This window comes from Musca autumnalis, unplaced genomic scaffold, assembly GCF_047663935.1.
Source record: "Musca autumnalis isolate F117 unplaced genomic scaffold, ASM4766393v1 scaffold_3, whole genome shotgun sequence".
Taxonomy (NCBI): domain Eukaryota; kingdom Metazoa; phylum Arthropoda; class Insecta; order Diptera; family Muscidae; genus Musca; species Musca autumnalis.
Window position 1 is genome coordinate 74,312,256 of NW_027411866.1, and position 13,137 is coordinate 74,325,392.

General features: G+C 35.9%; 2 protein-coding genes across 3 annotated transcripts; one reads left to right on the forward strand and one right to left on the reverse strand.

Moving 5' to 3' along the window:
• Nucleotides 1-2,375: 2,375 nt before the first annotated feature.
• On the reverse strand, nucleotides 2,376-2,920 carry LOC141398774 (mitotic-spindle organizing protein 1-like). The gene has a single exon (XM_073976427.1). It carries the CDS (start codon nucleotides 2,792-2,794, stop codon nucleotides 2,525-2,527), a length of 270 nt encoding a protein of 89 aa, XP_073832528.1. The 5' UTR covers nucleotides 2,795-2,920; the 3' UTR covers nucleotides 2,376-2,524.
• Nucleotides 2,921-4,515: 1,595 nt separating this feature from the next.
• Dip-C (dipeptidase C) lies at nucleotides 4,516-6,887 on the forward strand. 2 transcript variants are annotated; one of them, XM_073979630.1, is made up of 3 exons: nucleotides 4,516-4,719; nucleotides 5,164-5,958; nucleotides 6,028-6,887. In XM_073979630.1, the coding sequence occupies exons 2-3, from the start codon at nucleotides 5,170-5,172 to the stop codon at nucleotides 6,676-6,678; spliced, it is 1,440 nt and encodes a 479-aa protein (XP_073835731.1). In that variant the 5' UTR covers nucleotides 4,516-4,719; nucleotides 5,164-5,169; the 3' UTR covers nucleotides 6,679-6,887. The 2 variants fall into 2 exon arrangements, with proteins under 2 accessions (XP_073835731.1, XP_073835732.1); XM_073979631.1 differs by lacking the exon at nucleotides 4,516-4,719 and adding an exon at nucleotides 4,722-5,048.
• The last annotated feature ends 6,250 nt before the right edge of the window (nucleotides 6,888-13,137 follow it).

The following is a 13,137-nucleotide window of genomic DNA, read 5'->3' on the forward strand; positions in this document are numbered from 1 at the left end:
AAACAGCTGTTACCACATATCAAACATTTAATATTTTTTATCAAATACCAAGTATTTTTAAAGTGCATTGTTGATAAAAATTGTTTTTCGTTTTAGAAATATTAATTTAATTTAAAATAAAGTAATGTTTTATAAAAAATTACGAATTTAGTTACTGCAAAATTATTTGTAAATAAAATAACGATATGGCAACGCAAATTATATTTTCAAGGGTTCACAAAATGCGGCACTTTTTTCAATTTTCAAACTTGTGAACCCCTCTTCACTTTTTTCGCTCCTCCCTTGTCATTTGTGATAGGTCGAGACGTGAGAAGTGAGCTGCAACTCACTCGTGTGAGGCTCCCTACGTGAGTATTCATGATCGCTATGATTTTTTAAATAAATTAGTTCGTTCCAGTAGTCGGCATCTATTACCCAGTTGTCAGCACCCCACAAGGTACGAACATCAAAACCATGGCTAATATTGCTTAAAATCGCTAAAGTTTCTTTCAAATTGAAATATTAATTAGCTTTTAAAGTATTTGTTTAGTATTTTTTATAATTTTTAGCTAAAAGTAATCGATAAAACCCAATGTTTATAACCCCATGCCGACTTCAGGCAAATTTTATATTTTTTTGTCCCTAGAGTGTGTTCTACACGGTATGTTTTTTACATATTTGTGCATATCAACTGTTACTTTTTACAAATCTGAATTTTGTACACATATGCTCTGTTCCAGAACCTGCAAGAATCTACTATTTTTTACTACGATAACAATTTTTCCTTTATGTTATCGGAAAAAATAGTAAAAACTAGTAGATTCTTGCAGTTCTGGAACAGAGCTATAGTGTGAACCATACAGAAATTTCAATGCATCAAAGTGTTATGTGCATACACGCTCTATTCTTGTCTGTAAAACCAATGGTAAGCAGCTGTTTTGTTTGTACGCGATATAAATAAAGAAAACAACAGAAAACGAATGAAAAATAAAATTTTGCCGTGCAGAAGGAATTACATATCATGGTACAATAATACAGGTAGAATTATCATGCCAGCTGATGGTCACATAATGTGTCAATTGCATTGAATTGATGTCAAATTTTGACATCTTATGTTGCCAACAATTACCGATGCGGCTACCTCTGTATTTGTACCATGTTACATATGGACGAAAAAAGTGACAGTTGCTATGCATGAGTATGTAAAAAACATACCGTGTAGAAACCCCATAAAGTCGGCATTAGCAAAAATTGCACAATTATAAATATTTTTTAAAAACTTCTTTTCCTAAAGTGTTCTTTTAACTGTTCTCTACCTATATAACAAAAATGTTGTGGAAAATTTCTTCATTTTAATATAATTACAGAGCATATAAGGTTAACATCTCCACAATTTTTTTCTTAAGAAACATGCATTTTCGTTTGTGGTGAAAACCCTTCACTGACAAAAACTTAAATTTCGATATAAAAATTGGTCCTAGCTCAATGAAATTTAATATAAAGTTAGCTGACAATATTTTTAAAACATGTTTAAGATCATTTTCCTATTTTGTTTTCTTAATTTTCAGTTATTTGAGTTCAAATTCAAAAGGTGCCGACTACTGGTACATACATGCCGACATTAGGTGCACTTACCCTATTAAGCGTGCGTCCATAATGGGCCCATTTTTGACATTTTGAGGGTTTTATGGAAAAACCCAGGTCCATAAATAGATTTTTGCGCTATATCACATGAATACCTGGATGACCACTTTTTGGATAGGTATTTCCATAAGCTGTCCAATGCATGGTATAAGTAAAGAGGTAGATTTAAATGGAAAAAATCTATAGAACCCTTGTTTTTCCTGAATTCCTAAAACATCAAAATTAGTAAACACAAAAGCAACAAGTGGGTTTGTTTACAATACCAATGTTGAGCATTTTTACATAAAAAAAACACGAAAAATTAATGAAGGGCCAAGGTTTCTCCACATAATCGAGTTGTGGATGTGATAACATGTTTGTTTCAATAAAAAGCTGACAAATTTCTTCCATGCAAATGTTCTAAAAACCATTGAATTCGATTGCTTTTAAAATTGTTTGGCATATTATTCAAGCATTCAAAGATTGTGTATATTGTTTTGACGTTTTAAGAACAGTCGAAAGAAAAAAAATAAATTCACAGGAAGCTTTAGCTAACCTTTCTTATTTAACCATGGTCCAATGATATCCATTTTGCTGCAATCAGTTTAGTAGAGCCGGGTCTAACCCGGGTTTTGTACCCGGACTTTCGGATCCAATAACCAGGTAACCGGATCCGTCCCCCAAGAAAATTATTCATTCCCATGATCAGCGCAACAATATCTACCTCTGGAAAAATTAAAAAAAAAAAATCGGAGAGTATTTCCAACTTGGAATACAATTTATAATATAATTTTTTATTCGAAAAGTACATAAATATAATAAGCTAACAAATTTTAAATTCACAATTTTTATTGGTTACAACTAAGAACAATATGATGAGTAGCTACTAAAAGGCGGCACAAGAAAGTATCTTGAGGAACATTCAATGTTCTTCACTACTACGTAAAGCAGCAACTTCCCTACGGATTTGTGTTATAACTTCTGCCAACGCCTGTGGATGTACTCCCGCCTCAATTAGTTTTATACAAGTGTCCAGACTTTCAGCATTCAGACCAGTGTTTAAGAGCTGGGATATAGCATGGATGTTATTGCGTATTATTTGCGATTGTTGAAGTTTCAAATAGTTACTGCCATTAACTTTGGCATTTCCACCATCCAGACAATCATTGGAACCTGTAGTTTTATTCGACATGTTGCTAATTCTAATTTTTTTTAAATGTTTCAAACTTGAATTGTTTACAAATCTTTTGGATAGGATATAGCAACAAAAACAATAAAAACAATTGCAAACCAAACTTGTTCAAATTAACTATTCACACGATAGAACGATGGGAACTACAATCATCTTGCCTTCATATAGTTCCTTATGTTTTCATTTCATTTGAGTTGTCCATGGTACAATTAGAAATGTAGATGCCTCAGCCCAGCTGATCGAATCTAAAACGTCAGAAAACTAGGAATTCGCCATTAAAAATCAAAACAAAAAACCATATGATTCCATGGTACAATAAGAAAGGTAGTTGCCTCAGCCCAGCTGATCGAATCTAAAACGTAAAAAAACTATGAATTCGCCATGAAAAATCAAAACAAAAAACCATATTATTCGGTAAGAAAGAGATAGCATGTCTACACTTTATAGACAAACACAAGCGTTAAAAAGAGACAACAAGAGACCATTTGGCGAAAATTTTGACAGTTTACATTACAAAAAAAGTTGCTTTGTTGTAGCCATGGTACAATTAGAAAGGTAGATGCCTCAGCCCAGCTGATCGAATCTAAAACGTCAAAAAACTATGAATTCGCCATGAAAAATCAAAACAAAAAACCATATGATTCGGTTAGTAAGAGATAGCATGTCTACACTTTATAGACAAACACAAGCGTTAAAAAGAGACAACAAGAGACCATTTGGCGAAAATTTTGACAGTTTACATTACAAAAAAAGTTGCTTTGTTGTAGCAATTCGCCGATGCATCTACTTTTCTTATTGTACCATGGTTGTAGCAATTCGCCATTGTTTCTACCTTTTTAATTGTACCATGACCATGACGAAGGAATACTCAATTTTGCGCCGTCAAGCTACTCAAACACGAAAACTCAAAAAAAATCGAAGACGATTTTTGCGGAAAATGACAATATTTTTATGGATATTTTTGTCTGAGGATATAGTTCTGCCTTTTGCCAGAACAAAATATTTATTAACTTGTATTTTCTGGCATTTTATTTTGAGTTGCATTTTCAGCATACTCAATTCGAACATACTCGGTGAGAGCATTCCGTCGTCTATCTTTTCATTCTTTTCATTAGTCTATGCCATGATACAATAAGAAGGTAGTATCAACTGCCTTTTTGGGAACATAAGATGTCAAAATTTGACATAAATTCAATGCAATTGAAACATTAGCTCTGTTCCTTTACGTGCAAGAATATTCAAATTTTACAACTTTTTACTCGAAAAGCGTTCCTTTACTTCAGACACGATACAATTCATATGGAACCAGATTACAACTTTTGCTACTTTTGCCGGTTTTACCACTTTCAAAAGTAAAGGAACAGACCAATTATGTTACCATCAGCTGGGCTGATAATAGCTCTGTTCCTTTACGTGCAAGAATCTTCAAGTTTTACCAATTTTTACTCGAAAAGCGTTCCTTTACTTCTGACACCAAACAATTCATTGGTCTGTTCCTTTACTTCTGAAAGTGGTAAAACCGGCAAAAGTAGTAAAAGTTGAAAACTGCTCCCATATGAATTGTATTGTGTCTGAAGTAAAGGAACGCTTTTCGAGTAAAAAGTTGTAAAACTTGAAGATTCTTGAACGTAAAGGAACAGGGCTCATATGAGAGCAGTTCACTAGTTTTGCCGGTTTTACCATTTTCAAAAGTAAAGGAACAGACCAAATGCTACCTTCTTATTGTATCATGGTCTATGCCAGAAACGACAAACGTTGGATGTGTTTACAGCTTAATATTGGCAACACTACCGCTGATATTTGCAAAAACAAAAAAAAAAAAGACACACACATATTCCTCATATTCCTATATAAAAACAAACTGGAGATTTTAGAAAATTATTTGTTATTGTTGAGGCGGCCTTCGTTGTTGTTACATCTCCGCAGTAAGTACGGAATAAATAATTAGAAATTTAATTTAAAACGATATACGGCAAGTCGTTCAACTGCTAATCATGTTTCAAGTTGACAAGTGGTCACTACTTTCGCCACTGATAACTTCTTCATATGATGTTGACCCAAAACAATGAAGATATTAGCTAAAGTGATAAACTACAGTTGAATGCACGGGACACATGAGAGTGGATTACTATTTTATCTCTAATTGAAGAACAATTTATGTTTGTTCGTTCCAACAAAGCAAAACAGCGATTAATTCGATTAATTGACACAAATAGAAATGTAGTAGGACTGGCGATTATCTGTGGTTTTAAAAGTAGGCAATTTTGTTTTTGTGGTCTATGAGATAAGGATCGGGGGGATAATTGGATATAACGTTATCTTAATAAAACATTCCTTCCTAATTAATTTCTTTGTTTGTTTTTTGTCAGAAAATCATGGCGACTTTCCAAATGAGCCCACAAACCCATGCAGTGCCAATGACATTGTTTCGTAAAAATCGCCAAAAATTGTGCACCGCATTGAAAGCTAATACTGCTGTGGAAAAGGGATCCTTCGTTCTGTTGGAAGGTGGCAAAGATGTTAGTTTCAATGACACCGATGTCAACTATCTATTCCGTCAGGAATCCTACTTCCAATATCTGTTCGGTGTTAAAGAACCTGATTGCTTTGGTGTGATCAATGTTGATTCCGGCGAATCGGTGCTGTTTGTACCACGTTTACCCGAAGAATATGCCACTTGGATGGGTCGCCTCTTCACCTTGGAAGAATTTAAATTAATGTACGAAGTGAATAAAGTACTTTATGTTGATGAACTTCCAGTCTTCTTTGAAAAGGCTTTACCGAAATTGATTTTAACTCTCAGTGGTTTGAATACGGATAGTGGTTTACGCTCGAAGCCTGCTAGTTTTGATGGTATTGAGAAATACGTTGTCAATTGTGATTTATTGCATCCAATTGTGGCTGAGTGCCGTGTCATTAAGACTCCAGAAGAAATTGAAGTTCTGCGCTATGTTGCCAAGGTCTCATCGGATGCTCACATTAAGGTAATGCAGTTTATGCGCCCTGGACGCAGTGAGTTTGAAGGTGAAGCTGTTTTCCTACATCACTCTTATGCAGTGGGAGGTTGCCGCCACACCTCGTATACCTGTATTTGTGGTAGCGGTACTAATTCAGCAATTTTACATTATGGTCATGCAGCTGCCCCAAATGATAAGGCTGTCAAGGCAAGTGCTGAACCATGTGATATTTTTTTTTTTTCAATTTATCAATTGATATTTCATTTCATTTTCAAGGATGGCGATATGTGTCTTTTTGATATGGGAGCCAATTATTGTGGTTATGCTGCTGATATCACCTGTTCCTTCCCAGCAAATGGTAAATTTACTGAAGATCAAAAATTCATTTACAATGCCGTTTTGGATGCACGCAATGCTGTTTTGAAGGAAGCCCGTGAAGGTGTGTCGTGGGTTGATATGCATCGCTTGGCTTGTCGTGTTATGTTACAACGCCTTAAGGAAGGTGGCATGTTGCAGGGAGATGTCGACGAAATGTTAGCTGCTGGTTTGGCTGGTATCTTCCAACCCCATGGTTTGGGTCATCTTATTGGTTTGGATGTTCATGATGTCGGTGGTTATTTGCCCGGAAAACCCGAACGTCCATCTGAACCATGGCTTAGTAAATTGCGTTTTGCACGCAACCTGGAAGCAGGCATGTATGTTACTGTCGAGCCGGGTTGTTATTTCATTGATATTCTTATGGACAAAGCCCTAGCGGATCCAAATCTAAACAAATTCATTGTCAAAGATGTTTATGAACGTTTCCGTACATTTGGTGGTGTTCGTATCGAGGATGATGTCCTAATCACCAAAACCGGTAATGAAAACTTTGCTATTGTTCCACGAACAGTGGAAGAAATTGAAAAGTGTATGGCTCAACGTGACTAAGGATGGAACTGGAAATTTTGTAAATAAAAGTAACAGCTGTTGGGCGTAATATGTTTTGATATATGATCACATTAGAATCTGTTTTTGTTTTGTATATTACTGTTGATTTCTTTGTCGTTTGTATTGGCTAAGATAAGAATTTTTGTATGGATTTTTTAACCCTTCCTATGTATGTTATCTAATAAATAAAATCATATATTTTCCAAAAAGATTAGATTGTATTGGAGTACTTTTGATATTTCTAATTCCGATTTTATTAACTAGGGTAAATTGGTTATTTATTGAACTGTTGCTTGTTAGACACATGGATATAATCCAAAGTGAGATCTGTTTCATCCGGGTGATTATCAGCCCGATCATGAATATTAACTCTCCGTGAGTTTTCTCACTCTCTCCTTTAAGTTACAATGGCAGAGAGACAAAACTCATGGCGAGTTTCCGAAGCTCTAGACAGATATGTTCCATCTTCGTACTAGATCTAAGATTGAACATAAAATGTTACAGGGACCATATTTTGAACTAAATCGGTTAATCCTATCGAGAGTCAGGGCTACATCGTCTCAATTTTGTTTAAAACTGATTTCGTTGAACCATTATTTCTATGAGGCAAATTTTTTCTCATTTTAAAGTGTATAAATCCTAGTTAGCATTAAGAATAAGCGTATAAAAATAGTAGTGACCCAGCAAAAAGTTTGCCTCAAAAGAGACAGTTAAATGTACAAGTGATTTGGAAGTGCATTAAATTATGCATTTTCACTCATGATTTTTACAAGAGCGTGACTACTGAAAGAGGCACTCCATTGCACTGCATTTTAACTGGCCCTTTGGCACTGCATTTTAACTGACCCTCTGGCACTGCATTTTAACTAACCCTTTGGGGTAGAATAGGAGACAGTCCAAAGCAAGGCGAATTTAACAAGGTGATCCAATAGTTGACGTTAGGTTGTAGTCTTCATTTGCTGTCAAATTTTTTTTGCGCGAAATATCCGCAAAAGTTAGAAGAAAACGTTAAAATATTATTTGCGAAGCTTAAACAAAGATGTTGTACACAGATATTTTTTTATAGAAGCGAAATATTTGTTATTTATTTTTGATTAAAAATATGTTTTGACAGCAAATGAAGACATAGGTTGCTATTATTGTATCACCTTCTTTCTTACACCATGGTCCAAAGCATGTGTTTTGATACAGGTGTTGAACTATTCAATATGGTTTCCTTATTCAAACTGAAAATTATATTTTTTTATTTTGACAAACAATGAAAAATGTAAGTTGATTAAATATGTGCCACATATACTCTCCCCAGAGATGGTGTTTATAACATCTCTAACGAAACATTACTCGTCTTTGAATATTGGTTATCCGATTTCTTTTTTGACGTTGACTGGTTTCTGGTTTGAAAACGTTGATTGATCTTGTTTCTTCCGCTAAATCTGGATTGAAAAAATAGGCAGGCTTGAGTCTATCAATTGATATAACTTTCTCTCGTCCGTTTATATTTAGTGTAAATAATTTGTCAGATTTGTTTAAAACGCGAAAGGGTCCGCCATAAGGTGGCTGTAGGCTTTTTCTTATACCATCCTGTCGAACAAATACATATTCGCAATCTTTCATGTCTTGAGATACGAACACTGACCGATTCGTTATGTGTTTTGGGGGCACAGGTTTTAGCGAGTTCATCTGACTTTTCAATGTTTGCACAAATTCATTTGTTGGAGGGTTTTCTGAACATTCTTGTAATAAGTCGCCTGGTAGTCGTAAGGACGTGCGATTTCTATGAAGCTTTTTCGAAGTCCCAGGAGAACTGTAGGTAAAATATCATACCAATTTGGATTATTGTGACACATTAAAGCTGTTTTTAAGCATCGATGCCACCTTTCAATTATTCCATTTGCCGATGGGTGGTATGGAGATGAGTGTATTCGTTGAGTTCCAATAATATTTGTTAATTCTCTAAATAGTTGCGACTCGATATCCATCCATGGTAAAGAGCTTCTGCTACTGTTGCAGCCTTACTATCTTCGAGTGGAATTGCTTCTGCCCATCGTGTAAATCGGTCGATGCAGGTTAAAATATAAGTGTTCCCTTTAGATGGTGGAAGTGGCCCGACCAAGTCGATATTGATGTGACTAAATCTGTCAGTCGGTAGAGGATATGTACCCAGCTCGCTATGAGTATGTCGTGTAATTTTAGATCGTTGACACGAAATGCATAGCTTTATCTATTTTTTAATATCCTTACTCATTTTGGGCCAGACAACTCGTTTCCGTATCGTATTGTAGGTTGATTTGAATCCACTATGTGAAAGCTTATGAAACGTATTAAAAATATCTTGACGCATGGTTTTGGGAACGAATGGGCGAACATTAGATGTTGATGTATCGCAAAATATAGATTTTTGTTCTGGATTGATTATAATTGCTTTCAAAACTAGTGAAGTTTTTTCTTTATTTGCCAAAAAATGTTTTAAATCTTCATCATGCTCTTGTTCCGCCGCCAATTCGTCATAATTAATGTTTGATATCCCGCATATCGAAGAAATTCGTGACAACGTGTCTGCTGTTATATTGTCCATACCTTTTATGTGAAGAATATCGGTTGAAAACTGTGACAAAAAATCCAATTGTCTGAACTGGCGAGGGCTTGCCTTATCAAGACTTTGTTGGAATGCGAAAGTTAGTGGTTTGTGATCCGTATATATTGTGAATTGTCTTCCTTCCAACATATGCCGATAATATTTCACCACTGAGTATGCTGCTAATAGTTCCCTGTCGTAGGTACTGTACTTTTTCTGTGTGTCATTCAGCTTCCGCGAAAAGAAGGATAATGGTTGCCATCCATTTGGTGTTTTCTGTTGCAGTACCCCTTCAATGGCGACGTCGGATGCATCTACCATAACATATATTGGTAAAGAGTCACACGGGTGTGCTAGAAGCGCTACTCTTGCAAGATCTGATTTACACTTCTCAAATGATGCTATACCTTCCGGTGTCCACGTAATTGGAGTGCGATCGTTTTTCTTATTTCCTTTTTGCAAAGCTATAAGTGGTATTTGAGTTGTGGCTGCATTTTTAATAAATCGTCTGTAGAAATTAATCATAGCGATAAAGCGGCGCAGTTCTTTGACTGTTTGAGGTCTTGGAAAACTCCTAATTGCAGAGATTTTTTCAGGTAGAGGACTGATACCTTTAGCCTCTACGCAATGGCCAAGAAAATTTACGAATTGTTGCCCAAAAACACATTTGTCAATGTTAATCACGACACCATATTCTTGGAGACGTTGAAATACTTGATGTAAATGACGCAAATGCATTTCTTCACTTTCCGATGCAATAAGGATATCGTCGATGTAGGCAAAACAAAAATCCAAACCTCGCAGTACTTCATGAATGAACCGTTGAAAAGTTTGGCCAGCGTTGCATAAACCAAATGTCATGTATTGAAATTCGTAGAGACCAAATAGTGTTATGATGGCGGTTTTGGGTATATCATCTGGAGCAACGGGTATTTGATTATAGGCTCTTACCAAATCCAGAGTTGAGAAAATAGTTTTGCCATTTAAACTATGGGTGAAGTCGTGAATATGGGGAATTGGGTACTTATCCGGTATGGTTTGAGCATTCAACCGATGGTAATCCCCACAAGGTCGCCACTGTCCATCCTTCTTTGTTACCATGTGCAAAGGGCTCGACCAACAACTGTTGGATGGTTTACAGAGTCCTTGTTGCATCATTAATTCGAACTCTTTCTTGGCAATTTCATGTTTCTCAGGTGGTAGACGACGTGGTTTAGATGTCACTGGATGCCCTTTGGTTTCAATTACATGTTGGATATTATGGGCCTTTTTACCATTGGCTATTGATGGATTCGTAATTCCAGGGTATTCCAAAAGTATTTCGTGATACGGAGTTGAGGAGAGAACAGTTTTTATTTCGATGTAGTTTGGAAGATAATCTTGTTTCCCTTTTGCTGTTAGCCCAGTTTTTGAATCAATAAGTTGTCCATTCTTAATATCAACAATAAGACCGAAATTATTTAAAAAATCAGCACCGATTATTGGGTGCGAAATATCAGCAACAATAAATTTCCATGGAAAATTTCGACGGAGGCCGAACGATGGCGTTAAAATTTCTTCTCCATATGTATGAATAGGAGAATTGTTAGCCGCGAAAAGTTTTATTTTGAACTTTTAATTTTCTTGGTTTTTTGAACAGGTATGACAGAAATGTCGGCACCCGTATCAACGAGAAAATGCCTACCAATTGACTTGTCGTATATGAAGAGGCGATTTGTTTTACATTCCCGATCACATGACGCCTCTAGCGACCGGTTAGGAAGTTTCCCGATGAACGACTTGTATATGAGCAAGGGGGTCGACACTTACGTGCTTTTTCTTTAAATCGGCGATAGTAGTAGCATACTCCATTTTCACTTGAATCTCTACTCGAATGTGATTCAGCAGACTTACTTCGTGATCTGTTTTTTTGGGAACGTTTTGTATTTTTCAAATTCTCGTAATTTGTAATTGATGCCTTCGATCTGCTTCATAACGTCATTTAAGGAATAAACTTCGGAGATGGACGAGTGCCTGAAAGGCTGGATGTCTGCAATTTTGTCTGCCATTTTAACAAGGTTGTCCAGAGGATCTCTTGATGTAGCTAATATTGCTTGTATTTGATTAGGTAAACGTTGTAACCACATAGTTCGCAAAAAGTCATCAGTTACTGCTCCATTCGCGAGAATTTTCATTTGACGGAAAAGAGCGCTCGGTTTGGTATCTCCTATTTCTAAATTGGAGAGAAGGGTTTTCATCCTGAACTCATCAGAAATGGAAAACTGATCTATTAAGCGGGTCTTTAATTGTGCGTATGAATCTGTGGGAGGATTCATAACAATGTCGCTAACCTGAGAAAGGATTTCATGGTCCAGGTCCGCTAAAACGATGAAATATTTAGTTTTTTCGTCAGAGATACGGTGGAGTTGAAATTGGGCTTCAATTTGCGCAAACCATAATTTGGGATTTTCCTTCCAAAATTTCGGAACTTTAACCGCTATTGTTGGGCTTGTGATTAAGCTATCGCCTGCAGTCTGCATCGCATCGCCTCCAGATGTAGAGCGTGTAACTGGCATATTGAATTGTACAAAGGTTGCGTAATATCGGGGTCACCAGTTTGTTGAACTATTCAATATGGTTTTTATACCCTACACCACACAGTGGTAAGGGGTATTATGTCTATGTGCATTTGTATGTAACATACAAAAGGAAACGAAATAGACCAATAGTTCATTTTGGGGATATACATATGTATAATCACTTTCTGAGTCGATTTATGCATGTCCGTCCGTCTGTCCACGTATATTTGTTCGCAACGTACAGGTCGCATTTTTTGTCCGATTCAGCTGAAAATTTGGGACTACAACTTTTTTAGCCATAGGAAGAACGCTATTGCTTTTGGTGAAAATCGGTTCAGATTTAGATATAGCTGCCATATATATTTTAGCCCGATTTCACGTATTTGCTGCACCAAACACGCTATATACGTCCAATTTTTATGAAATTTTGAATGTGTAACTGAATTCGGTCTACAAATAAGTGTGCCAAATTATATAGAAATCGGACCAGATTTGGATATAGCTCCCATATATATTTTCGGCCGATTTTACGTATTTTCTGTACCACACACGCTATATATGTCCGATTTCGATGAAATTTAGAATGTGTGACTGAATTTGGTCTGAAAATAAATGTGCCAAATTAATCGGTTCAGATTTGGATATAGCTCCCATATATATATATATGTTCGCCCGATTTCATGTATGTGCTGCAACAATCACGCTATATATGTCCGATTTTAATGAAATTTGGAATGTTTAACTGAATTTGGTCTAGAAATAAGTGTGCCAAATTATATAGAAATCGGTTCAGATTCGGATATAGCTCCCATATATATTTTTGGCCGATTTCAAGTATTTTCTGTACCAAACACGCTATATATTTCAAATTTCGATGAAATTTGGAATGTGTGACTGAATTCAGTCTAGAAATAAATGTGCCAAATTATATCAAAATCGGTTCAGATTTGGATATAGCACCCATATATATTTTCGGCCGATTTCGCGTATTTGCTGCTCCAAACACGCTATATAAGTCCGATTTCAATGATATTTGGAATGTGTGACTGAATTCGGTCTGGAAATAAATGTGCCAAATTATATCAAAATCGGTTTAGATCTGGATATAGCTCCGATTTATATTTTACATATTCACAGTGGTGTAGGGTATCATATAGTCGGCCCGCCCGACTTTGATCCTTTCCTTACTGGTTTATTTTGACAAACAATGAAAAATTTAAGTTGATTAAATATGAATTACAAGTAGTTTAGGGTGCCACACAGGCATTCTGCGGAAATTGTGCAAGCCAATATGCCAGAACAAATAAAATGCATTTATTATTTGTG